General features: G+C 48.3%; 1 protein-coding gene and 1 non-coding gene across 2 annotated transcripts; one reads left to right on the top strand and one right to left on the bottom strand.

Annotated features, from left to right (window-relative positions):
• ISYNA1 (inositol-3-phosphate synthase 1) lies at window positions 1-25,781 on the top strand. Its single transcript, XM_061601571.1, has 11 exons — window positions 1-121; window positions 1,736-1,862; window positions 4,948-5,109; window positions 11,642-11,771; window positions 14,170-14,363; window positions 15,689-15,838; window positions 19,088-19,303; window positions 23,245-23,409; window positions 23,511-23,624; window positions 23,918-24,135; window positions 25,294-25,781. Exons 2-11 carry the CDS (start codon window positions 1,746-1,748, stop codon window positions 25,508-25,510), a joined length of 1,683 nt encoding a protein of 560 aa, XP_061457555.1. The 5' UTR covers window positions 1-121; window positions 1,736-1,745; the 3' UTR covers window positions 25,511-25,781.
• LOC133372995 (5S ribosomal RNA) lies at window positions 16,453-16,571 on the bottom strand. Its single transcript, XR_009759593.1, has one exon. It is a non-coding gene; the product is annotated as a 5S ribosomal RNA (ribosomal RNA).
• Window positions 25,782-26,341: the final 560 nt, after the last annotated feature.

The raw sequence follows: 26,341 nt of genomic DNA on the forward strand, positions 1-26,341 counted from the left end.
CGGAGCCGTCGGCGCCAGGGGGGGAAGGAGGCGGATCCTAGGAGACGAATAAGGCTGACGGTGGCGCCGCGAGCAGGAGGTTGGGCGCTGTCGGAGATCGCCGCGGAGATCGCTTGTCGAGGTGCGCACCGGAGGGGGGTGTTACTGCAGTCTGTCGCTCCCTCCCCCCCCCGCCCTTTGTCCTTTCTGGAGCCCCCTCCCTTCGAGTATGGCCAGAGGGTCTTCCGGGCTTGGGAGCGGCGTCGCAGGGAGGCAAAGCCGGACACCTGGATCCCTCCCCCTTCAGGACGCCTGGGTCCCATTTTGCATTTCCTGGGCGCGCGACTCTTTCCTTTCTGTTCCAGGACGCCTGGGTCCTTCCAGGCTTAAGGGAGAAGCCTGCTTCTTCCGGGGAGAGAAACCGAGTTTGAGGCAGATTTAAGCCGGGGAAAAGATGCCCTTCTCCAGCTTTCAGAGACTTGCATGCTTTTTTAAAAAGAAAAGGAGTGAAAGGCATGGGCCCCCCGGACGCCTGGGTTCCTCCTCCTCCAGCTCTGCAACAGAAACGAGGCTGCTGGCAATTATTATTAATCAGCCTTCTAATAACCATATAAATGTGTTTAAAAATCGAATCTGGCTCTGGAGAGGAGGCTGCCTGTCGTGTCCCTGCATGAGTCTCTGTTAAAGCTTCTTCCTTCCCAGCGGCCTCCACCTGGGTTGGCTCAGTGCACCATTGTTCATTTCCCTCCCAGAACAGAGACTCTGCAGAATTGCCCACCCTCTGAGCCTGCTGCAGGGTCTCTGCAAGAGTTCCTGTAGTGGCATTCCTCCTTCCCGTCAGAGTAGTAACTCGCACAAAGAGAGTCTGGGCAGCCCTCACTCTTCCACATTTCTTGGGGAATAAGAGTGAACTGTCTCAGACTCTTTCTACGTTTGTAGATATGGGAAGTCATTGGTGATCACTCGTGGCCGAGTAAGATTGTCTTCCAAGATAAGGTCTTTAACGGTGGGTCCATAAGTGACTGTGGAGGCCAATTCTGGATCCACACAGCCTCCCACAGTGAGGACATAGGTTTCCAGATGGAAGATGGTCGCAATGAGCATTTCTTTGACATGCCTTCCGCTTAGCTCGTTTGACACGTTCACCCTGTATTTATGCTTCTTCAAAGTCCACAGCACCTTTGATAATGCATACAGTAAGGTCGGTAGTACAATGGCTTTGTAAATGAGCATTTTGGTCCCCCTGCGAATATCCTGATTCTCGAACACTCTACGCTTCATTCGGGAGAATGCGGCACTCACAGAGCTCAGACGATGTTGAATTTCAGCATCGATGTCAGCTTTTACAGAGAGATGGCTGCCAAGATAAGAAAAGTGATTGACGTTCTCAGTTTCAATGACAAATTCATTCATTCATTCATTGGCGATCACTCGTGGCCAAGTAAGATTGTCTTCCAGGGTTTGATAATAGCTGACCTCCAGTTGGGACGCTCATGGGCCAAGACTTCCCAGTTCTTGATGCTCATGTTACATTTTTGTAGATTAGCTTTAAACCTCTTTTGCTGTCCACCGATATTGCATTTTCCATCTTTAAGCTGGGAGTAAAGTAGCTGCTTTGGTAGACGGTGATCAGGCATTCGGACAACATGGCCGGTCCAGCAAAGTTGATGTTGAAGGATCGTTGTTTCAACACTGGTAGTGCTCTGTGGCTCTCATCTATTTCATTCTCTTTCTTTCTCCACCCACTCCCCTGCAGAGCAAACACCATGGCTGCTTTGCCCTTTGTGGTAGAGAGTCCGGACGTCAAGTACACCCCAGACTTCATTGAGGCCAACTATACCTACGCCACCGTTCAGGTCTCCCAGGAGGATGGCGTCACCAAGGTAAGTCTTGCTGATTCAATGGCAGCGGCGGGGGGGGGGGGGCTCCAGGGAGCTGAGTTGCAGGAAAGGTCAGGGGGATGTTATGTAGCAACATTGAAAGCTATTTTATAGCGAGTCAGGCCATTGGCCCATCTAGCTCAATACTGCCTACATGTACCGGCAGTGGCTCTCCCACAGTTTCAAACGGGGGACATTCCCAACCCTACCTGGAGATACCAGGGGGATTGAACCTGGGACCTTCTGCATGGAAATCAGGTGCTCAGCCACTGAGCTGCATTTCTTCCCCTAAAATCGAAGCAAGTTTCTAGTCCTTGTGGAACCGAATAAAGGGCTGGTTCAGATAGGGACACAGGAAGATGCCTTCTGCTGCGTCAGACCATTGTTTTGTCTTGCTCAGTGTTGTCTACTGACCAGCAGCGACTCTCCAGGTTTTCATCCAGGGTTCATTTTCACAATCCTGCCTGGAGGCGCCGGTGGATTGAACCTGGGCCCTTCTGCAGGCAAGTGGGGGCTTTGCCACTGAGCTGTGGCTGCAAGTGACGCTGGTCCCTGGGAAAGGGCCTGTGTGTTGCTGGTGCTGTTGGTTCTATATGCCGCCCTTTAGATTGGGCACCATGTTCAATATTTGTCTCCTGTTTTTCTGTAGAAGCAGCTTAATGATAGAAATAATAGATTGTCAATACCTCGGCACAGTCATTAACCAAAATGGAGACAATAGTCAAGAAATCAGAAGAAAACTAGGACTGGGGAGGGCAGCTATGAGAGAACTGGAAAAGGTCCTCAGATGCAAAGATGTATCACTGAACACCAAAGTCAGGATCATTCAGACCATGGTATTCCCGATCTCTATGTATGGGTGTGAAAGTTGGACAGTGAAAAAAGCGGAAAAGAGAAAAATAAACTCATTTGAAAGGTGTTAGAACAAACTAAACCAGAACTATCAGTAGAATCTAAAATGATGAAACTGAGGTTATCGTACTTTGGACACATAAAAGACAATAATGCTGGGAAAAACAGAAGGGAGTAGAAAAAAACAAGAGTTGGATTGATTCCATAAAGGAAGCCACAGACCTGAACTTACAGATCTGAACAGGGTGGTCCATGACAGATGCTCTTGGAGGTCGCTGATTCAAAGGGTCGCCATAAGTCGTAATCGACTTGGAGGCACATAACAACAACAACAAGGAAAATTGCAGTGGAATGGCTTGAAGCACAAAGTTTTAAAAGACTAGGAATCCTATGTAGTAGGAGCAAATGGTCTCTAAGTCTGGATCCTTGGGTAGACAAAATGAGGGGTGCATTGGCAGGCTTGGGGAGGAATCCTGAGGTTTACCAAAAAAAGAACTTCAGAGAGAAAAAAATAGCTTAAAGGGGGGTGGAGAGGAAAGTCCATAATAGCCCAATCAGGACTGAACATGCCTAGCGGCTGTGGAATGCTGACTGGCTGTGAGGTGGAGGGAATGTTGAATTGGGGTGGTGGTGAAACTGAGTATCCTGGAAGAGAGCATGGCTGGCGGGTGGCCACCGCAAACAGCACTCTGCGCTGCAAAACGTTTTTGCCACTTTCCACTCATGAAAATACTAATGAGACAGCAGATAGCATTAGAAGTTTTGAATTGTATCCAATGTTAGTCATGCTCAGAGCAAATGCACTGACATTAATGAGCATGGCTGCCTTAGGTCCATTAATTTCAGTGGATCCAACTTAACCTTTCTTTCAAACAGTAGCAGCAGCAGATCAGACATTAAAAGCTGACTGGAATAAAGCCTTTACTGACCGTCCAAAGGTGGGCAAAGAAAGTGTCCCTGAGGACAGGTGTCCACAGGTGTGGTGGTGAGTCCTCAGGTTCTAAGGTGCCGCTTTTGGGCTGCGGTTGGCCACTGTGAGAACAGGATGCTAGACTAGATGGGCCCCCCCTTGGCTGCTGTGGGACTGAATGCTTTTGACTGGCACAGCTGCCATGATGGGATGGGGTAGTTCTCAGTTTGGCTGGGGTTGTCATAACTTTCCACAGACTCCTGGAGCAGTTATATGTGACAGGCTTCGAGAAGGAAGAGGGCGAAAAGGAAGGGGGCAGAGTTCACAACTGAGAAATGGGAACCTGAAAGAAAAGAAAATATGAGAGAGGAGAAGGCTTACAGAAACGTTGCATATTGATTTGAAGTAATGATACTTTATATTGCGTGGGGTGCCGGTGGTCCTGATACCCATTCGCAAAACTGTTGTGACAGCACATTCCCTCGGGGAATGAAACTCGTGGAATGTTTACAGGCCATTTTCTGTGAGGGGATGATGCCAGAGGTGGTGTCGCTTTGGTTGGGCAGGAAAACCTCACACTGGCCTCCAGGGTAGAAGGGAGTTGCTTTTTGGATTAGACTGAGAACTAGGGGAAAGGTCCCTGAAGTCAGTCGGGAGTCCAGACAACAGGGAGAATGTAGAGTAGTAACAAAGGCCAGTTGGAATCTCGTGCTGCCACCCTTTTGGGGTCTGTGATTTCAAGCCTCAAATCCTGATACTTCATTTTTTTAATGAAACCTGCAGCTGTTCAGGGAGCAGAATGGCACACCTAGTGTAAATTTCTGGTAGGTAGAAATTGGATTTTCATGATGACCTGTGGGTAGAGGGAATCTTGAGGGGGGTAGCAGGAGTCTAAGCTGCTGGGCCCTATATTTGAAAAACCCACTCATGACCTGGAATCAAGGCCGCTGACTTGGCTGCTGTTAGCATATCTTTATTTTTATTTAAGCATTTGTATACCACGTTATCACTTTCATTTCTAAGCAGAGTGCATAAAACAATACAATGGTCATTGACCCAAACAAAAATCCAAGCGCCACCTTAAAATGCCTAATGGAATAAGAAAGTCTTTGTCATGTGCCTGAGGTGCCTGTCTAATCTCAGCTGGAGGGAGCATCACCTTAACACTGCCTATAAATACTGGGGGGGGGAGAAGGAATCAGGGTAGACTTGAGTGGCCCCATTCTACCCTGGAAGTGGGAAACCAGTTGAGGCCTTCCATCCTCCCCAGACCCCCAACTCCCAGTCTCATAATGTTGCTGTGATGGGGGGGTGGGGGTCCTGCAGGTCAAGCCATCCTCCACCAATCTCACCTTCCGCACAGAGAGGCATGTTCCCAAGCTGGGCGTGATGCTCGTTGGCTGGGGCGGAAACAATGGGACCACAGTGACGGCTGCCGTCTTGGCCAATAAGCTGGGCCTCTCCTGGATGACCAAAACAGGCCAGAAGGTGAGTGGAACTGGATATCGTTATTGGTTTTTAATGTTCGAGTATGAGTTGTATGATAGTACTCTTCAAGTACATGAAAGGTTGCCATACAGAGGAGGGCCGGGATCTCTTCTCGATCGTCCCAGAGTGCAGGACATGGAAGAATTGGCTCAATATGACAATGGAACCAATGACCTAGAGAGGTAGTGGGCTCTCCAACACTGGAGGCATTCAAGAGGCAGCTGGACAGCCATGTGCCCAGAATGCTTTGATTTGGATTCCTGCATTGCGCAGGGGGTTGGACTTGATGGCCTTATAGGCCCCTTCCAACTCTACTATTCTATGATTCTATGATTTTTCTGGGTGAGGGTTGGAAAGTTGAGCAGTGGACTAGAGCCCTCTCCCCATAAACTTGTTTCTGCTTTCTTCCATCACCCCGTAGGGTCCCCCGGGCTCCCAGCCCTTGCCGCAGTGGTGGGGCCTCATAATCAGGTGGGGCCCTGGTCACCCTACTCAGAAGGGGAGTGGCTCAAATGGTGTTCATCACAGGGGTTGTCCTTGTGGCGCATCCCAGGTGCAACTCCCCAGTGACTCCAGGCGGGTGTGGGAAAGAGTTTGAACCCTTGGAAGCTGCTGTCGGTCAGTACAGCGGACACCCCTTCCAACTCTACTATTCAATGATTCTATGAGTTTCTTGGGATAGGGGCTAAAAACTGACTTTCCTGTTGAATCAAGTCTTAACTATCATTTTGCTAACAACAACCATGTGTTCAATCCACCAATTATTCTAATGGTTTTTTTTAATTACCTCTTTAATTTTTGCTGCTTTTTTTCTGACTGCTGCGATGATTTTCGTTGCTGTTTGTTAGTTATCACTTATAAAGCGTGTATCAATATTACAGCTCACCGCTCTGGGAATTTGTTTAAACTAAGAAGCTCTGTGTGTGTGTATTATTTTAATTCATCCTGAGGTTCAAGATCAGGTTACGACAGTTTAAGATGTATCCTTAAAAACAATTCAAAACAACTTTTGTATTTTTGTATCATCTTGGGGGTTAGTTTTTAAACATTTTTGCTTTGGCTTTCTTGTTGAGCTTTATTCATTCATGCTTTGATGTATTTATATTTTTTTCTTAATGTAGTGATTATACTTTACATTATGTGTTGCATTTGGACTATTTGTGTGAACCGCTTTGGGCACATGTGTATTTGTGGAAAATGCGGTATATAAATAAATTTAATAATAACTTAAAATCGCTCTCTTTTAATAATATTTAGACAATTTAGCAGGTGCTGTACACAAAAATAGCCCTTCTGCCACTGACAAAAATACAAAAGAAATTTAAAATGCAAACAATAAAATACGCATCAGCATAAATAACCCTAAAAGACACCCTCAGTGGCATTAAATCATCACCATCACCTGCGGAAAAAAGCAATGGACAAGTACCAGCTGTGTGTGTGTGTTTTATCGCAGTGAAGTGGATGTTGTGCTTTCTCATTGTGACTATGTGTGTGGATGCACACCTGTGTGCAGTTGTCATTTACCAAGTCACACTATGTGGTGAGCAGGATTGCCTACTGAAAACAGCAGCTCTCCAAGGTTTCAGGCGGGAGGGAGGGCAATTCTCACCAGGGAAGTGCAGGAATGGGGCAACCAGTGGCCCTCCAGATTATTGGAACTTCAGCTCCCAGCAGCCAACGTGGCCTTAGTCAGGGATCATGATGGGCATTGTAGTTCAGCAACATCTGGAGGGCCACAGATGTTCCATCCCTGAAGCACAGTTCTTTACTACGTGCAAAAGACGGAGGAATGCCTTGATTTGGAAGAGCCTCTTCTAAGATCAGAAACGCCTTTCAGATGTTGCTGGACTCTTGAGTAGAGATGTAAAATTTCTGGAAATTTTGAAGCCACGGGAAAAAAACGTGTTGCTGTTTTTTTCAAGAAAAAAACAGAAATTTTTGTAAAAATTTAAAAAATGCATCATTAGCATTTTTTACAGATTGAAAGTCGCTTTGTTACTTCAGGGACATCAAATGTAATTATGTACAAGTTGGTCTGGCATAAAATTATCATATTTGGTACAGTAGGGCCCCGCTTTTTGGCATTCCGCTAATACAGTGCCAGCGGGGTGATCAGCTGGAGGGGGGGCTGGAGCTCCCCGCACTCCAGCTGATTGCGCCGGAGGAGGGGAAGATCAGCTGTAGTGAACTACAGCTGATCTTCTCCTCTTCTGGCGTGATTAGACTCTCGCTCGAGCTGATTGCGCCCAAGGAGGGGAAGATCTGATCTTCTCTTCCTCTGGTGCGATCAGTGGGTTAGGTTCCAGACCCCCACGCTACAGCTGATCTGCTTTTCGGCAGTTTTTGCTTTCCGGTGGGGGTCTGGAACCTAACCTGCCGTATGAATGGGGCCCTACTGTATATTAAAAGTACATATTATTCAAACAATTATTACAAATTAAATTTACTTTTTAAAATTTTTACTTTTTTTTTGTAATGAATGGATCTACAAGATCCTGAACTGTAAGGAACCTCTTCGTTTTGCCAGTTTATGAGGACCGGGCAAAAAACAATTTTTTTTAAAAAAAAGACGAAACCATCAACATTAATAACGAAATAATATTATTTATGTCTCCGCTAGTCCTCCACAGTGTCAAGCAGACATAAAGCATCCATTCCTGTAAAAAGAACTGAGAAAAGGGGGGGAGACCAAGATTAAATGAAGCATTTTATTCATCATGCTAAAATAAAACATTCCATAATCCATTTATTCTTCCTTTTTTTTCAATTTTTCCAATTTTTCAGAAAAACAAAACAAAAAAAGGCTTTGGGGAAAAACGGGGGGGATGGACGTTTTTTTCCCAGGCCTTCACATCTCTGCTCCTGAGAGTCCCAGCTAGCATGGCCAGTGATCAGAGATGACGTTGAGAGTTGTAGTTCAGCCGCATCAGGAGGGCTGCAGATGTTGCCCATCCCTTCATCCCTTTAAGTGGAGATAGCAGGGATTGAACCTGAGGCCCTCTGCAGGTGCTGTACCACTAGGTTAAAGTCCTCCCCTTAAAAATGAAGTAGGACTCCATGGTCTTGAGAAAAGGGCTGATTTCAATGGGAGCGCATGATGCTGCCTTTGGTCCATGGCTCCCCAGGATTTCCGAGTGGGGACATTCCCAGCCCTACCCCAAAATTCCAGGGATTGAGCCTGGGGCCTTCTGCATGCAAAACAGGTGCTTTGCCATTGAGCTGCAAGACCTCAATTTCTGGTGTGCACTCGCACTTCCATTGTGTCAAACTTAACTAGGGAACTGAGGCCATGGAAGATACTGGGTGGCCGGTGTGGATTGCTGTCCATGTTGGGGGCAGGGCTTTTGTTTAAGAGGCGTGGCTTCGGGAAGCTGGAGCACAGGTAGTCAACGTGGTGCCTTCCAGATGTTGTGGACTGCAACTCCCATCAGCCCCAGCAAGCATGGCCAATGGGAGTTGCAGCATCTGGAAGGTACCATGTTGACTACCTTTGAGCTAAAGGTTGGGAATGGTCTTCCCTCTTCCGCCCCCCTTTTCTCCCGAAACAACAACTTCCAGAAATGTTAACTTTCACAAACATTTGAATTTGTGTGAGGACAAATTTCCCTAAATGCGCTGGGCTTTCCGGTAGAGAAGTGATTCTCCCCAGAGACTTCCAGCATCACTCAACTGTACGTGTTTAATAGCAAAAGATCTATCGAGGAAAAGACTAGATCTGATCCCTTTCTGGTTTCTGTTTTTTAACCTGGAGCTTAGAATCTTCCCTGCTTATTCCATCCTTCTTGGCTCTGCGCGTTAGACTAGTTTAGAAGGGGCAAAAATTATTTTGGGGGGAAAATAGTGATCTCAATCTGGTCCTCTTCAAATAAAAAGCAAAGCTCTATATCGGATTTTTGGATGAAAATATTGACCTCAATCTGACCCTTTCTTCTAATAAAAAAACAAGGTTCTGGGTTGTATCTGATGTTATGCCTAAAAGTAGACTCAATATAGAATCATAGAATAGTAGAGTTGGAAGGGTCACATAAGGCCATCTAGTCCAACCCCTTGCTCAATGCACAAATCCAACTGAAAGCATCCCCAACAGATGGCCCTCTAGCTGCCTCTTGAATGCTTCCAGTGTTGGAGAGCCCACCACCTCCCTGTGCAATTGATTCCATTGTCGTATGGCTCTAACAGTCCCTGGCTGTCTGAAAGAAGTGGTGGTGAGACAACTCCTGAAAAAACCTTCCTTGGACCCAGAGGACTTTAACAACTATAGACCAGTGGCAAATGTTCCATTCTTGGGCAAGGTCCTGGAACGAGTGGTTGCTGACCAGCTCCAGGCGCTATTGGATGAAACCGATTATCTAGATCCATTTCAGTCGGGTTTCAGACCCGGTTTCGGCACTGAGACGGCCTTGGTCGCCCTGTGTGATGACCTGTGTCGGGAGAGAGACAGAGGGAGTGTAACTCTGTTGATTCTCCTTGATCTCTCAGCGGCTTTTGATACCATCGACCATGGTATCCTTCTGGAGAGGCTTGCGGAGTTGGGTGTTGGAGGCAATGCTTGGCAGTGGTTCCGCTCCTACTTGGCGGGCCGTCTCCAGAAGATAATACTTGGGGAACATTGCTCGACCCCGTGGGTCCTCCAATATGGGGTCCCGCAGGGTTCGGTCTTGTCTCCCATGCTTTTTAACATCTATATGAAGCCGTTATGTGCGGTCATCTGGAGTTTTGGAGTGCGTTGTCATCAGTACGCTGATGACACGCAGCTCTACTTCTCCTTTTCATCTTCTTCAGGTGAGGCGGTCGATGTGCTGAACTGTTGTCTGGACGCGACAATGGACTGGATGAGAACTAACAAACTGAGACTCAATCCTGATAAGACTGAGATGCTACTGGTGGATGGTTTCTCTGGTCAGATGGTGGATACGTACCCTGTCCTGGACGGGGTTACACTCCCCCTAAAGGATCAGGTTCGTAGTTTGGGAGTCGTTTTAGACTCTTCCCTATCACTCGAGGCTCATGTAGCCTCGGTGGCACGGAATGCGTTCTACCAACTTCGGTTGGTAGCCCAGCTACGTCCCTATCTGAGTAAGGAGGACCTTACATCAGTGGTTCATGCTCTGGTAACCTCACGTTTGGACTACTGCAACGCGCTCTACGTAGGGCTACGTTTGAAGACGGTTCGGAAGCTACAGCTAGTGCAAAATACGGCGGCCAGACTGCTAACAAGAACTAAGCGGTCTGAGCATATAACACCTGTTCTGGCTCGCCTGCACTGGCTTCCAATATGCTTCCGGGCCAGATTCAAAGTGTTGGTACTAACCTATAAAGCCTTAAACGGCACGGGACCACGATATCTGCTGGAATGCCTCTCCCGATACGAACCGGCCCATACACTACGGTCCACTACGAAGGCCCTCCTCCGGGTCATGACCCATAGGGAGGCCCGGAGGGTAGTAACAAGATCTAGGGCCTTCTCAGTGGTGGCCCCCAAATTGTGGAATAGTCTCCCCGAGGAGGTACACCTGGCGCCGACACTATTATCCTTTCGGCGCCAGGTTAAAACCTTTCTCTTCTCTGAGGCATTTTAATTTAAGTTATTTATGTAAATGCTGTAATTTCTATTTTAGATGGTGTATTTTTATATTTGTTATACTGACTTTGTAATTTTATTATTGTATATGTTGCTATGTTTGCCGCCCAGAGAGCTGTTTGCTAGTCGGGCGGGATATAAGCTGAATAAATAAATAAATTAAGAAGTTTCTCCTGATGTTCAATTGAAATCTGGCTTCCTGCAGCTTGAGCCCATAATTCCGTGTCCTGCACTCTGGGATGATTGAGAAGAGCTCCTGGCCCTCCTCTGTATGGCAACCTTTCAAGGACTTGAAGAGTGCTGTCATATCTCTCCTCAGTCTTCTCAAGGGCTTTGTTTCCAGTCCCCTGATCATCCTTGTTGCCCTCCTCTAAATCTGTTGGTTTGTCTGCATCCTTCTTAAGATGCAGTGCCCAGTCCTCGAGATGAGGCCTAACCAGTGACGAATCGAGGGGAACCAATGCTTGGCGCGATTTGGAAACTACTTCTGTTAAAGTAACATTTGCCTTTTTTGCAGCCACATCGCGCTGTTGGCTCATATTCAGCTTGTGATCAACAACAATCTCAAGATCCTTCCCGCATGTAGCATTGCTGAGCCAAATATCCCCCATCTTATAACTGTGCACTTGGTTTCTTTTTCCTGGGTGTAGAACTTTGCACTTATCCGTCTTAAGTTTTATTGTAATTAATGGTCATGATTAACTTTGGTCCATTCATTTAATTGGGTCTACTCAGGCAAGGAGTGAGAGCATGGCCTCTCCCCCTCCCCAGTCACCTGCACGCTCTTAAATCTGGATCGAACAGTCCCTAACTGCATGTGCTCTTCCACTGATTTGGGTGCCAATTCTGAAAGATTATGGGGTGAATCTGTTCGCTGATGCTCTCCCTTCCTGCTGCCCCAAATATCTCAGTACTGATAATCAGCTTCTCCCCCCTTTTGCCTCTCAGCGTGCCAACTACTACGGATCTCTCTTGCAAGCATCCACAGTGCGCTTGGGGAATGGCCCCTCCGGCGAAGTCTACGTCCCCTTCCGCAACCTCCTTCCAATGGTACATCCAAACGACATCCTCTTTGATGGTAGGTGCTGGGGTTTGCAGAAAGGACGGATGGCAAACTGGGTTTGGAGATGGAGTGGCCAGATTGCCTGCTAATTAAGGCTGGAAACGGAGCGTAGCAGGACTTTAGAAAGGCCTTGCATTGGTAGGTAGCCCACTGCTAACGCCACACGCCAGGCTCCTCTCCTGGAGGGGAAGGGGTCACAGTTAGGGGAGGTTGCCTCTGGCTTTACAGGCTGCTGGTTTGTGGGTTGGGGATTTCTCTGACACATTCTTCAGTGCAACACCAGGCCCATGGTCTTCGATGCAAAGCCTGTGGGGCTTTTCAGTTTAGAAAAAAAAGTGAGTGATGCGATCGAGGTGTGTAGAATGATGCATGGTGTGGAAAAAGTGGATAGGAAGTTTTTCTCTCGTATTTTATTGTTGTTGCTAGAGGCCCAGGTGACCTCAGTGGCTAGGAGTGCCTTTTACCAGCTTTGGCTGGTAAGACAGCTGCGGCCAGTTCTGGACCAGGATAGCCTCACCACTGTTACTAGTAACCTCTAGGCTGGATTACTGTAAGGCACTCTAGGTGGGGCTGACCTTGAGGTTTGTCTGAAAGCTGTAGCTGGTGCAAAATGTGGCAATGTGACTGCTCATTGGGGCAAAATATTACCAAAACTCCCATCAGCCCAATCCAGTGGCCATTAGCTGGCTGGGGCTGATGGGAGTTGTAGTTCAAACAAGTAACTTTTCCAAGCTCTGCTCCAGCCCCACATCTGAGACGACCTCTGCCAGCTCGGTTAGGGAGGTCGTAGTGCAGCGGAGTGGATGGTACACATAACAACATCCCCATCCTGAGTCTCTGGCCCGACACCACAAACAATCCCTCAAATACAGTGCAGATGACGGTCTCCTGGCGAAGAACGTTTATGGATGATGATGATGATGATGGCTCCTGCCCCTCTGAGCTGGAATGGTGCAAATATCTGGGCGGACATAACTGGGCTAGTCTAGAGCCACCAAGCGCACCTACCCACATCTCACTTCTACATGCCAAGCTGGCCCCCTCATCTGCAATCAAATTGTGGATGATGTGTGTTATTCTGGAAAAACCTAGCATTTAACAACACCACAAGCAGCAGGCCAGGAGGTCAGCTGACTGGCACCCCAGTTTCTAAAATACAGCCAGCTCAGCAGAAGGGCCCTCCCTCCGTGTACCTTCGCCCCCCCCACATCCCCCCCACCTACAATCACGGAGATGGCAGTCCCATTCCCATGCCCCATGCTCAGCCTAGACATGTACTGCCCTGACCCACCACTAGTAAAACAAAGGGATACAGCAGAGGTTAGTGGTGGCGGGGGTTGAACTAGGTGACACTCAAAGGTGACATACCTCACACACCAGCTCTCACCTGGGATAAGATTCACCACTCCCCCCCCCCCTCCAGGAAGGGCACCGTTTCATGCTGGATTATTATTAATTATTATTATTATTACACATAAAACCCTGCCCTATAAAACAAATAAAAGGGATGCGCCCTCCCCATACCCCCAAGACACAATCCCCTTTGGGGGGGTCATCCCACTGGCAGGTTTTGCTCAATGCACTCCTTCCCCAGCACCAAGGCAAGATGTGCTGGTTTGGGGAGGGCCCTGGGCAGCTGCAGCCACTCAGGCAAATCGTAGACAGTCGGGAGTCCTGATGCTAACTGCCCCCTAAAAACAACAGCCTCTTGAAGGCAGCTGCTTCTGCAGAGGGAGGGCAGATGTTAAACTTTGCATCTCTCCCACCTCCTCCCTGTCTCGGCCAACTGTGTCCTTCCTACTGCCCCCCTCCCACTGCTGCAGAACTCAGAACCAACACTGAAGTTGAATGTTGGGAGATCCGAGACAGACAAAAGGATTCGTCACACAGCGCATGTCGGGAATGCTTTGGTTTGGATTCCTGCATTGCGCAGGGGGTTGGACTTGATGGCCTTATAGGCCCCTTCCCACTCTACTATTCTATGATTCTATGAAACCATGGGATTTGCTCCCACAAGGGGCAGTGATGGCCGCCGACTTGGAGGACTTTTAAAAGAGGATTAGACAAATCCAGAGAGTAAGGCCCTCAGTGGCTGTTAGCCAGGGTGGCTGCACTCTGCCTCCTTTGTTATGTTTCCGAATACTCGTTGCTGGAAACCGCGAGCGGGGAGAGTTGCTGTTGTGCTCGTGTCCTCCTTGTGGGATCTGTTCCGCCTCTGTGAGAACAGGTCGGGAATGCTTTGGTTTGGATTCCTGCACTGAGCAGGGGGTTGGACTTGATGGCCTTATAGGCCCCTTCCAACTCTACTATTCTATGATTTTATAATTCTGGACTAAGTGGGGCCTCCTTCGGGTCCGCCTGCCGTGGGGCACTCCTGATGTCCTTGTGTAAAAGGTTCTCCCCTTCCTGCCAGGGTGGGACATTTCTTCCATGAACCTGGCCGATGCCATGCGCAGGGCCCAAGTCCTGGACTGGCCGCTGCAGGAGCAGCTCCGGCCGCACATGGAGGGCTTGAAGCCCCGGCCGTCCATCTACATCCCCGAGTTCATCGCGGCAAACCAGGAGGAGCGAGCCGACAACGTTCTGGCGGGATCCAAGGCGGAACAGGTGGGCCCTTGGGAAGTGGAGCGGGCGTGTACAGCAAGGGTGGGAAACCTGCGGCTTTGCAGATGCTCTTTTGACTCCCAGGCCCCATTGCCCCCCAGCCACTGGCTGTGCCGCCTGGGGCTCACAGGAGTTAAGAGCCCACGGACAGAGTTCCTTCCCATCATCTGCTACCTATTTGTTTTCACGGTTGCAGGGAGTGGGGATCCGTCCTCTGGCCTGTGGATGACAGGTGGTGCTTTGGGCCTTGCCTATCTAACCCTCGGGACTCTCCCTAGATGACATTGGCCCTGCATCACACCCTACTTCAGTGCTTGTTGGCAGGTTGGGATGTGTGAACTCCGAAAAGGCCTCTTGCTCAGAAGGATGAAGAAAGGCTTGTTTTGGGGGGCAGTGGGGTACCAAACTCTGGCTTGAGATGTCACCCACTGTACTAAGGAAAATGTTGCATCTGTTTCCGTGCCCAGTTTTGCTCTGGTCCCACCTGCCACCATCATGTGGCCCCTGGAAGTTTGCCCTTGAAGGAATGCGGCCCTTGGGGCAAAAAAAGGTTCCTCGCACCTTTTTTGACTGCAAATGCTGGGGGGCCTGCCTAGTTGTGTCTGGTACTGAGCGACTTTCCTCCCCAGCTGTCGAGTGGGTCTCAGCCAGGCGGGGGGGTCGGAGGGGCCTTTTTTCCAGAAAGTTCCTCAGTTTCTTAAAGAGAAGCAGCCTTTGGGTTGGACGTGGAAATTATTTCTGCGTCTTGCATGGAAATTGCTGCCATTGTGGGTGGTGTTACACCTTAAAACTGTTTAGCATTGGACAAAAATTTAAAATGGGTGGGGGGTGATGACGTGAGCCTCCTTGATTAGTTAACCCCAGTGTACATATTTATTTTATTTTACCCAATGCTTTTCCTACGTGCCCAGCGCATGTTGCAACAGCCCGGCAAGGCAGGCTGGTCTTATTTCTCCTATTTCCGCTATGGAGAGGGAAGTGGCGCCTTCCCAGTTTGCATCCTGTCATCTTAACCAGCGGTCTATGCTGGCCGCTAACTGGATCCAAATACGTGGTGTGGTGTTTCCCACTGCTCCCAGGAATCTCTCCAAAGCTGGATTTATTAACCATGTTGGAACCTGGCACGTCAAAGGCCGGGCCATAGCTCAGCGGAAGAGCATCTATTTTGCATGCAAAAGGTCCCAGGTCTAGTTGCAGGCTGGCATCTCTAGGTAGGGTGGGAATGTCCCGGGTGCTGCGCTCCAGGCAGCCTGGATGCTTGCTTGCTGTTCAGCTGGGAGCTGACATCTTACTTACCTGCTCTTCTCTACTATTGCTTTATGCTTCAGGTGGCTCAAATCCGCCAGGATATCCAGGACTTCAAGAATTCCAGTGGAGTGGACAAAGTGATTGTCCTCTGGACGGCCAACACGGAGCGCTTCTGTGACGTCCGGCCCGGGGTCAATGACACAGCCAGCAACTTACTGCAAGCCATTGAGGTGAGTCCCCCTCCCCTTTCCCTCCCCTTCCTCCCCCTGTGACTCTTTTTCCTCCCAGTTGGTCTTTCTTCTACTTTAATTAGAGGATTTTTTTGTTTTTAAATGTGTCACAGGATTGGCTCAAGATCTGCACAGGGTGGTTCACGACAGATGCTCTTGGAGGTCGTTGATTCCTGGGGTCACCATAAGTCGTGATCGACTTGAAGGCACATAACAACAACAACAACAGGATTGGCTCAGGCATGTCTGTGCTACAAATCCTAGATGAGTTTCAAATTATGGAATAATGGGGCTTGCTCTTCCTTGGGTTGCAGGCAAAATACACCTGTGGCCCTCCAGTGGTTGTTGGAGCTTGGTCAGGGATGATGATGATGGAGTGGTAGTGCAGGAACATCTGGAGGACCACAGATGTTTCACATCCTTGTTCTCCTTTCCAAGATGTCTTGGGAGTGTGTACTGAAGACCTAGTTGCGATCCTTATGTCTGTTGTTGTTGTTGTATGCCCTCAAGTCGATTACGACTTACGGCGACCCAATGAATCTTTTTTGGATATATATTCATAGGGTTTTCATGGTAAGAGGTATTCAGAGGTGGTTCACCATTGCCTTCCTCTAAGCCTACAACACCCAGTATTCCCAGGTGGTCTCCCATCCAAGTGCTAACCAGGCCTGACCCTGCTTAGCTTCCGAGATCAGACGAGATCGGGGGTGTTCAGGGTAGTATGGCCGTAGACTATTAGAGTTATGCCACTTTGAAATCAGATTGTGCTTTATTTATTTATTTATCAGATTTATATCCTGCCCTTTCTCCCAGTAGGACCTGTTACGATGATTTGCTGTTATTGTTAAGCACTTATTTAAAGCCGTACATACAGTATATTAAAACATAAAACGGTCTCTGCTTGCAATCAAATGCAATGCAAAGGGAAGAGGAAAACAAGCTTTGGACAGCTGCTTCTTCGCTGCTAATGGGTGGGGTCAGTCTGGTCTTTCATTCGCCATGTGATCGTCTTGAGTTATAATTGCAGAGCAGATGTGCCCTGTTCCATTCTTTATTTGTGTGATATATAATTAACGTGAAAGACGTCTTGGCCACAAGATGCAATAGCTGTTGACTTAGATCCAGGATGGGAGACATCTGTGGTCCAACCCCACCCCGCCCAGATGTTCGTGGCCTGCAATTCCCATCATCATTTGTGAGCATTGGGCCATGCTGCAACTTGTTGCGATCAGTTGACGCAGCCTGACAAGGTGCTTGTGATGATGCGGCCAGCAACATGTCCTCTCGACCCTTGCCCTCCTTGGCTTATTAAAGCTTATTGAAGGGTTTGACCAAGTGGATCCAGGGTGTGGTCAACGCATCTTTGTGCATCTTCAGCCACCCTGAAGGAGGCGGTGATCTGACCAATCCTGAAAAAGTCCACCCTGGACCCATTGGTTTGTGACAACTACCACCTGGTTGCAAATACCCGCTTCTTGGGGAAGGTGATTGAGAGGGTTGTGGTGCAGCAATTGCAAGTACTCTTGGATGAAACCGATTATCTTGACCCGTTCCAGTCTGGGTTCAGGCCTGGTTATGGGACTGAATCGGCCTTGGTCGCCCTGATGGATGAAATTTATTGGGAAAAGGACAGGGGGAGTGCGACCCTGTTACTCTTACTTGATCTCTCGGCGCCTTTTGATACCATCGACCATGGTATCCTTCTGGGCCAACTTGGTGAGATGGGTATTGGAGGCACTGTTTTACAGTGGTTCTGATCCTATCTCCAGGGTCGTTTTCAGAGAATAGCACTGGATAATTGTCTTTCAGCCCCCTGGCAGTTGTGCTGTGGGGTGCCGTAGGGTACCACCTTGTCCCCGATGTTGTTTAACATCTATATGAAGCCCTTAGGAGCGGTCATCAGGAGATTTGGGGCGAGGTGTCAGCAGTACGCTGATGATACCCATCTCTATTTCTCTGTAATATCTGAATTAGGAGAGGCTGTGCAGGCCCTGGACTGCTGCCTGGACTCGGTGGTGGACTGGATGAGGGCCAATAAACTGAGTCTGAATCCTAGCAAGAGGGAGACGCTGTGGGTTGGTGGTTCCCGAGTTTGAATAATTGGTCAGTTGCCTGCTTTGGATGGGGTCGTACTCCCTCTGAAAGAGCAGGTCCATAGTCTGGGGGTGCTCCTGGATCCATCTTTGTTGCTAGAGGCACAGGTGACCTTAGCGGCTAGGAGTGCCTTTTACCAGCTTCAGCTGGTAAGACAGTTGTGGCTGTTTCTGGACTGGGATAGCCTGACCACTGTTGTCCATGCACTGGTAACCTCTAGGCTGGATTATTGTAATGCGCTCTATGTGGGGCTGCCCTTTAGGTTGGTCTGGAAGCTGCAGCTGGTGCAAAGTGCGGTGGCGAGACTGCTCACTGGGGCAGGATATTGGCAACATGTCACCCCACCTCTGAAATAATTGCACTGGCTGCCCATCTGCTACCGGGCAAGTTCAAGGTTCTAGTCTTAGTGTTCAAAGCCCTAAACAGCTTGGGACCAGGATACCTGAAAGACCGAATAACCCCTTATAGATCACTGCACTCTGCAGGTGAGGGCCTCCTGCAGATATCATCGTGTCAGGAGGTCCGTTCCACACAACATAGTGTGGTGGCACCTCCCCTGTGGAATCCCCTCCCCTTAAATATTAGACAGGCACCATCCCTGTTATCTTTTTGGCGCCTACTGAAGACCTTCCTTTATTCAGCAAGCCTTTTAAATAGAGATCTTATCCCAGTCTGTGTCTTTGTTGGGATTGCTTTTTAATGTTTTTAAATCGTTTATTTAAAAAGATCTTTTTAAAGATGTTTTGTTTTAATATATTTTAAAGTCTGTTTTTAAGATGTTTTAGAATGTTTTTCGTGTTTTGTTTGCCATGCTTGGCTCCTTCTGAGAGGAAGGGCAGGATATTATTATTGTTGTTGTTTGCTGAGGCTGAAAGAAGTTGGATCCCAACAACATCTGGAGAGCCACAGTTCTCCCTGTCCCTGGTTTAAGAAGAGGCAATCCTCTCTCTCTCTCTTGCATGCTCTATGTTGCTGGACTCCATTTGCCAGCATTATCCTTGACCATCAGCCATGCTGGCTCCTGGGGTTTATGGGAATTGGCGTTCAAGCGCACTGGAGGGCGTCCCTGGTTTAAACAGATGGTGTCCTTGGGACATCAGCTTTTCTGTGTTATCCTTCCCATCAGATTACCTTCTTTGTTTCCTGTCCCTTCAGCGTGGCTTGGAGGTTTCACCTTCCACCCTCTTCGCCGTGGCCAGCATCCTGGAGGGCTGTGCCTACATCAATGGCTCCCCGCAGAATACCTTTGTGCCAGGGGCTGTCGACCTCGCCATCCAACGCCAAGTCTTCATTGCAGGCGACGATTTCAAGTCTGGTCAGACGAAGCTCAAGTCTGTCCTAGTAGACTTCCTCATCAGCTCCGGGCTTAAGGTTAGCGCTGACCGTGGGGTGGCCATTGGCCATAATTGAGGTGCAATCCGGTTCCCCTAACCAGGTACCCTCCAGGTGCTGCTGCTGCTATTGTTGGGCTCCCAGAAGCCAGCGTGGCCAGTGGGTTGGAGATGACAGGAGTTGCCAGTGCAACAGCATCTGGAGGGCACCAGATTGGGGAAGGCTGGTTTAAGTAATCATGCTAAAAACATTGGGGGAGGGGGAGAGCTCTGGTCCTTGGGGCCACCCCCTCTCCATCCCAGCCACATCTTTCACAGGAGGCCCTACTCTTGGCCCCCCTCGAGTGCTTTTGCCTGACTTGGAATGGGCTCTGAACTGTGATCAATTCTCTTGCTTGCCGTGAGGGAAAGGTGCGCATAAGCATTTGACTTTTGCATAGGTGGAATAAATTGTATATTTAATATAAAAACTTTATATAGTTTTGGAGGATTGGAGACGGGCAAACGTCATCCCGCTCTTTAAAAAGGGTAAAAAAGAAGATCTGGGGAATTACAGGCCGGTCAGACTGACTTCAATACCGGGAAAGATATTAGAACAGATAATAAAAGAGTCCATTGGCAACTATCTAGATGACAATGCTGTGATTAGAAGGAGCCAGCATGGGTTTGTCAAGAAAAAATCCTGTCAAACTAATCTCATCTCTTTTTTTGATCGGGTCACTAGCTTAGTAGATGGTGGAAATGCTGTAGATGTCATCTATCTAGATTTCAGCAAAGCATTTGATAAAGTCCCCCACGACCTTTTGATTAGCAAACTAGTCAAATGCGGACTACATGGAAATACTGTCAGGTGGATTCACAACTGGTTGGACAACCGTACTCAAAGAGTGGTCGTCGGTGGCTCTGCTTCAGACTGGAAGGAGGTTTCGAGTGGAGTGCCACAGGGTTCTGTCCTGGGGCCGATACTCTTCAACATTTTTATCAATGACTTAGTTGATGGGGTGGAGGGAAGCCTTATGAAGTTTGCGGATGACACGAAACTGGGAGGGATAGCTAACACAATGGAAGACAGGAATAAAATCCAAAGGGACCTGGATAGCCTAGGAAATTGGGCTGAAATTAATAAAATGACATTCAATAATGACAAATGCAGGATTCTGCACTTAGGCCACGAAAACAAAATGCACGGGTACAGGATGGGAAATACCCGGCTTAGCAGTAGTGCGTGTGAGAAGGACCTTGGAATTGTAGTGGATCGCAAGTTGAACATGACCCAGCAGTGTGATGCTGCGGCAACAAAGGCAAATGCGGTTTTGGGCTGCATAAACAGAGCTATAGTTTCCAGGTCAAGGGAAGTAATAGTCCCGCTATATTCTGCATTAGTCAGGCCTCATCTGGAATACTGCGTTCAGTTCTGGGCGCCTCATTTTAAGAAAGATATAGACAAGTTAGAGCGGGTTCAGAAGAGGGCAACGAGGATGATAGCCGGTATGGAGAACAAGTCTTATGAGGAAAGGTTGAAGGAACTTGGCATGTTCAGTCTGGTGAAGAGAAGGCTGAGGGGTGACATGATTGCACTCGTCAAGTACCTGAAGGGCTGTCACATAGAGGAGGGTACAGATTTGTTCTCTGCTGCCCCAGAGGGTAGGACTAGGTCTAATGGTTTTAAGTTGCAGGAGCGTAGATTCAGATTGGACATTAGAAGGAACTTCTTGACAGTAAGGGCAGTTCGGCAATGGAACCGACTGCCTAGGGAGGTGGTGGGATCCCCTTCGCTGGATGTCTTCAAGCAGAGGCTGGACAGCTATCTGCAGGAGATGCTCTAGCTGTGGATTTCCTGCTGTGAGCAGGGGGTTGGACTCGATGGCCTACAAGGCCCCTTCCAACTCTATGATTCTATGATTCTATATAGATATATACGGTTAATTTTAATTAACCGTAAGTTGCTTTGAGTGCAGAAAAAAGGGACTAACAAATTTAATAAAAAAATAAATAAATGGTGGCACCAGAGCGATGGGATGCTTTCTGACTAATAAAATCAAGCTGGCCCTGTCCGTAGCAAGTCTTAGGTACCAACTTAAGATTTGGTTATTTCAGGGAAATGCCTTCCTGTTTTTATATCCTTCATATCAAGTGACCCATTTTTTGCCTTTGATTTCTTTAATGTATTTATTACACTAGCTAGTTAATTAGTTAAATGGTCTCAAAGCAATTTAAAATTGTTTTTAAAATCTCAAAACATACCCATACAAGGGCTGAAAACATTTTCCTTTGATTTTATTTGTTAATATTGGTTTTGGTTTTTTCACCACATAGTTGTTTTTATAGGAGTTTGCAGTATGGAAATGAGTCATTTCTGTAGTATAATGACTAATGGGTATAAAAAAAGGTTTCCCAACAAGTCTCTATCTGTATTGGCCTTGAAGTTGTTTTTAGATATGGTTTTTATTCATTTTTAAAAATTGTTGCTTTATGGGAAGTGATTTGTCAATGAAATATAACTATTAATAATTTATAGCCTTCTGTACAAAGTGAAGGGTTGTATCCAACAAAGGTCTATTTGGAGTAGACCCCTTGAAGTTAACCAGGGGTGTAGTTGACTAGGGTCTGGGGGGGTCTTAGACCCCTTACGTTTGGAGGAGCAGGGTCTCAGTGTCTCCAGCGTCCTTTCCTGCTGATTGGAGCCAATCAGAGTGAAAGGAGTCTAGGCAGCCACTGAGAAGACTCTTCTCAGTAGCTAACACTGCTGATCGGCTCCTAGGGATTCCTGTTGTTGCTGGAGAAGGCATGTGTGAAGAGTGTGATGACAATGGAGAGCAAGCAACAGGAAGTGGGAAAGGAGGTAGAGAAGGGGAGAATTTGGGTTGAAGGAGGTGCGCTCTCCCACTCGCTCTCTGCTGCACAGCTTCCAATTTGTCTGTTAACGAGGAATTTATTTTCAAGCCAGCAGCAAAAAAGGAGGGGGGAGGAGGATGCATCGTTTTGTTCCAGCCCAAAGCCAGGAGTGGAGTAGGTGGGAAAGAGAGAAAATACATTGGGGGTAAGGGTAAGAAAGTGTGTGTGATGGCGTTTTGGCTTTTATATGTTTGTGCATGGTAAGATGAAATCCAAATGAATATGCTCGGAGAGGGAGAGTATGTGTGGTGCACTCAAGAGAGAGTAAGTATGTGTGGTGCAGCCAACACCAGAGGTTAGGATCAGGAATTTCCACGCTTAAATTTCCTCCTAAAACTTATAGGCTCTGCCCAAATGCAGTTACTCTTGAATCTTGGTATGATAACCAAGAAGGGAAACTCAGCAATGGAAGTTCCTTACCTTACAGCATCTTAGAGTACTTGTGCAGAGAATGGTAGGTCCTGCTGAAAGGCAACACATTGAGATCTGCATTAATAGTTGTGCATTAACAGCTGCAGTGCATCACTGTGGGGAAGTATGCCAAACAAAGTAAGAGACTGATAGCTCATTTTATTATATACTCTTGAAAGGTTATATAATCTTAGAAAGGGGCATGGCATGAATTTGCCACTATGCTACTGAAATTAACAGACCTATGTTAGTCATGTCCATCAGTTTCAATGGGTCTGCTCTGAGTAAGACTAACAATATAACCCCATTGCTCTGCACACTTTTGCCTCTGGCCCCGCCACCACTGGTATGCACCCCCTAGACGGTTGCCTACAATGGGAGACAGCCCTTGAGATGGAAAAACTCCCTAGCCCGGCTCTGTAGCCTAGGTAAGGGGAATTTAGGAATACTAGAAGAACTGGAGGAGAGAACCAGGAATGTGTCCCTGTGCAAGGTCTTGGCTGCCCTATAGCTTGACCTCAGGGACAGCCAAACCAATGGAACCTGTCGTGTGTTTGTTTTCCCTGCCTTGCCCCTTCACTGTGATTCAAGCTGTTCCAAGGAGACCTTGAGGCCTAGAAGCTTGTGTGATATTTAAATAACTTTTATCGCTGCCTTCCTTCTCCATCATTATAGCCGGTCTCCATCGTCAGCTACAACCATCTGGGCAACAATGACGGGCAGAATCTCTCTGCGCCCGCCCAGTTCCGATCCAAGGAAATCTCGAAGAGCAACGTGGTCGATGACATGGTGCAATCAAACCCCGTACTGTACAGACCCGGGGAGCAACCAGACCACTGCGTGAGTGAGAGGCTGGGAAGGATTGTCTTGGAGCTGTGGGGAAGTGGGGTTTTTTCCTGTTTACTCACAGACACCGTTGTCTTCCCCCCCATCCTGGACAGGTGGTGATTAAATATGTGCCTTACGTCGGTGACAGCAAGCGGGCGCTGGACGAATACACCTCCGAGATTGCATTGGGGGGCACAAACACCATTGTCATCCACAACATGTGTGAGGTATGCGAGGGATTGCGCAGCGAGTGGATGAGCGGGTGGTGCAAAAGCCCCTGGCGTGCCTGTGCAAAGAGACAGGCTGGAATCATCTCAGAGTCCCTCAGACTCTTCTCTGGAGTGTTTTGGAAGGAGCTGGTTTAAGAAATGGGTGGCTTTTTTTGTAAGGGGGAGGCCTTTGGGTAGAAAAGAACGGCTAGTGTTTTTGAACCTAGGGAATGGGTGCAAATTCTCACACTCGAGAATGAGATGGTTTGGGACGGCTTGCAAATAAAATCACGCTCCTAACCCTGCCGCAGGATTCCTTACTGGCTGCCCCCATCATCTTGGACCTGGTCATTCTTGCCGAACTTTGCCAACGGATCCGGGTGACTGTTGAGGGGGACGCTGAACTTCAGCCCCTTCACAGCGTCTTGTCTCTGTTGAGCTTCCTGTGCAAGGCTCCAGTCGTGCCCGAAGGCGCCCCGGTGGTCAACGCTCTCTTCCGCCAGCGGGCTGCAATCGAGAACTTGTTCAGGTAATCACAGAACCAGGCCCTGACCTGGATCCGGTTTTGCTCTGAGGTCCCAACTGCCCTCTTCAAGCAAATGGGCATGTGTTGACGATGCTCTGGTAACCATGGAAGCCATCCTCTTTTTAACTTCCTTGAGAGGATGAGTTCTGCTGATAACCATAGCAACCTCTGCAGCCAGTAAGCCCGCCTCCATGGTAACTCAGTATTTTTCTCCTGGGTGAGTGTGTGTCTCTCTCTCTACACACACATATATACTTAACACCTCCCCACCTGATAAAAAATGTATGTGCATCTAGGAATGCTGCAAGCAAGACTTCAAGGCCACCACACTCCCCGTTTATTCCCCAACCAACCAAAAAACCCTGAGAGACCTCAGTTCCCCACACAGAGCTACAATCCCTAAAGTGGTTTAACAGTCAATCCCTTTTCCCAGGGACCTCTGTTCGGAGGGGGGGAGGGAGTCTCCTAAGAACTCTTAGCACTCTTCACAAACTACCGTTCCCAGGATTCTTTTGGGGAAGCCATGACCACTTTAAATGTATGGTGCAGACAGGGCTTCTGTACAAGGCAAGATCCTTAAATCCGCCTTTTATTCAGAACCCTGAAAACTGGAAGCCAATTTTATATTTGGGGGGAATAGTGCCCAGGTTCCATCCCTGGCATCTCATAGAATAGTAGAGTTGGAAGGGGCCTATAAGGCCATCAAGTCCAACCCCCTGCTCAATGCAGGAATCCAAATCAAAGCATTCCCGACAGATGGCTGTCAGCTGCCTCTTGAAGGCCTCCAGTGTCGGAGAGCTCACTACCTCTCTAGGTCATTGGTTCCATTGTCGTATGGCTCTAACAGTTAGGAAGTTTTCCTGATGTCCAGTCGAAATCTGGCTTCCTGCAGCTTGAGCCCATTATTCTGTGTCCTGCGCTCTGGGACGATCGAGAAGAGATCCTGGCCCTCCTCTGTGTGGCAACCTTTCACGTACTTAAAGAGTGCTATCATATCTCCCCTCTCCAAATCTCCAAGCAGGGCTGGGAAAAACCTTTGGATCTGAAGCCCTGGAGAGGTGCTTCTACTCAGCTGGGTGGACTCGAGGGTCTGACTGTGCATAAGGTACCTTCCATGTGAATGAGACTTACTTCCAGATGCTTTTCTTCCTTTTCAAACAGAGCTTGCGTGGGACTTCCACCCCAGAATCACATGCAGTTGGAACACAAGACACAGCGGCCTTGGGGCTGTGCAAAACGGGTTCGCCCCCCTGCTATGCCTGCAGCTTGGCTAGCCACCCCAAAGAAGGCAGGCCCCCACCTGAACGGCTTCATGCGCCCCGTAGAAAGCAGCAGGCACCCCGCTGCCAACAGCAACCTCCTTGGCCTCCAAAATTAGAAGCCTGCCTGGTGCCGCATCCCCCAAGCGTCATGCCTCCCCACAACCACCGTACTGAACAATGGTCAGGCCGCACCTAGTGGCTTGGGCTGTGTAGTTTCCCTCCTTCCTTTTTGGGGGGAAAGAGAAGGGGGTGCACTTGAGATGGGCTGAATAATTCCCCTTGTAATCGTGCCCAGGCTGTAACACTTCTGTTTCAAATGAAAACTGAATTCGAAAGCTGTGAATTTTTGTTATTGACTCTGAAACAATAAAAACTTAGCTAGGAGTTGTCCCTGTTGTGTTTAGTCTGGGTCTAGCTCAGCAGCTTTAAAAATGTACCTGGCTAATTTTTTCCCATTAAAATAAACAGAGAGGGGAGAGGACGGCCTGAGGCTCAGTGGCAACAGCCCTGCTTCGTGTTGAAAAGGTCCAGGTTCAAGCCACAGCATCTCCAAGCAAGGCGGGGGAGAGACTCCCTACATGAAACAGCAGAGAGCCGTTGCTGCCAGTCAGTGCAGACATTGCTAAGCAAGACGGACCCTGTAGCTTGATAAAGCATCTTATGTTGCAGATCTGTCGTTGCCCTCCACCCCTCGGCTTCCCACCTGTCCCTGCATCCGTTGCTAAAACCACAGCCTTATCCCGTCCTGCGTAGGTCTGCAGGTCGAAAATCCATCAGACGAAACTTTGCCCCAACTTGGGGAGTGTCACACAACAAAGACATCTGCACAGGTGGATCTAGTGGAGCCATTTGTTTTGATGGCTAAATGTAAAATTGAAAGTGGTGTGGCAGACCGGGCCCGACAGGAGGGGGGAGGTATTGGTTTTGGGATCTGTGTGAACAGCCAG

Source organism: Rhineura floridana, chromosome 18 (assembly GCF_030035675.1).
Source record: "Rhineura floridana isolate rRhiFlo1 chromosome 18, rRhiFlo1.hap2, whole genome shotgun sequence".
Taxonomy (NCBI): domain Eukaryota; kingdom Metazoa; phylum Chordata; class Lepidosauria; order Squamata; family Rhineuridae; genus Rhineura; species Rhineura floridana.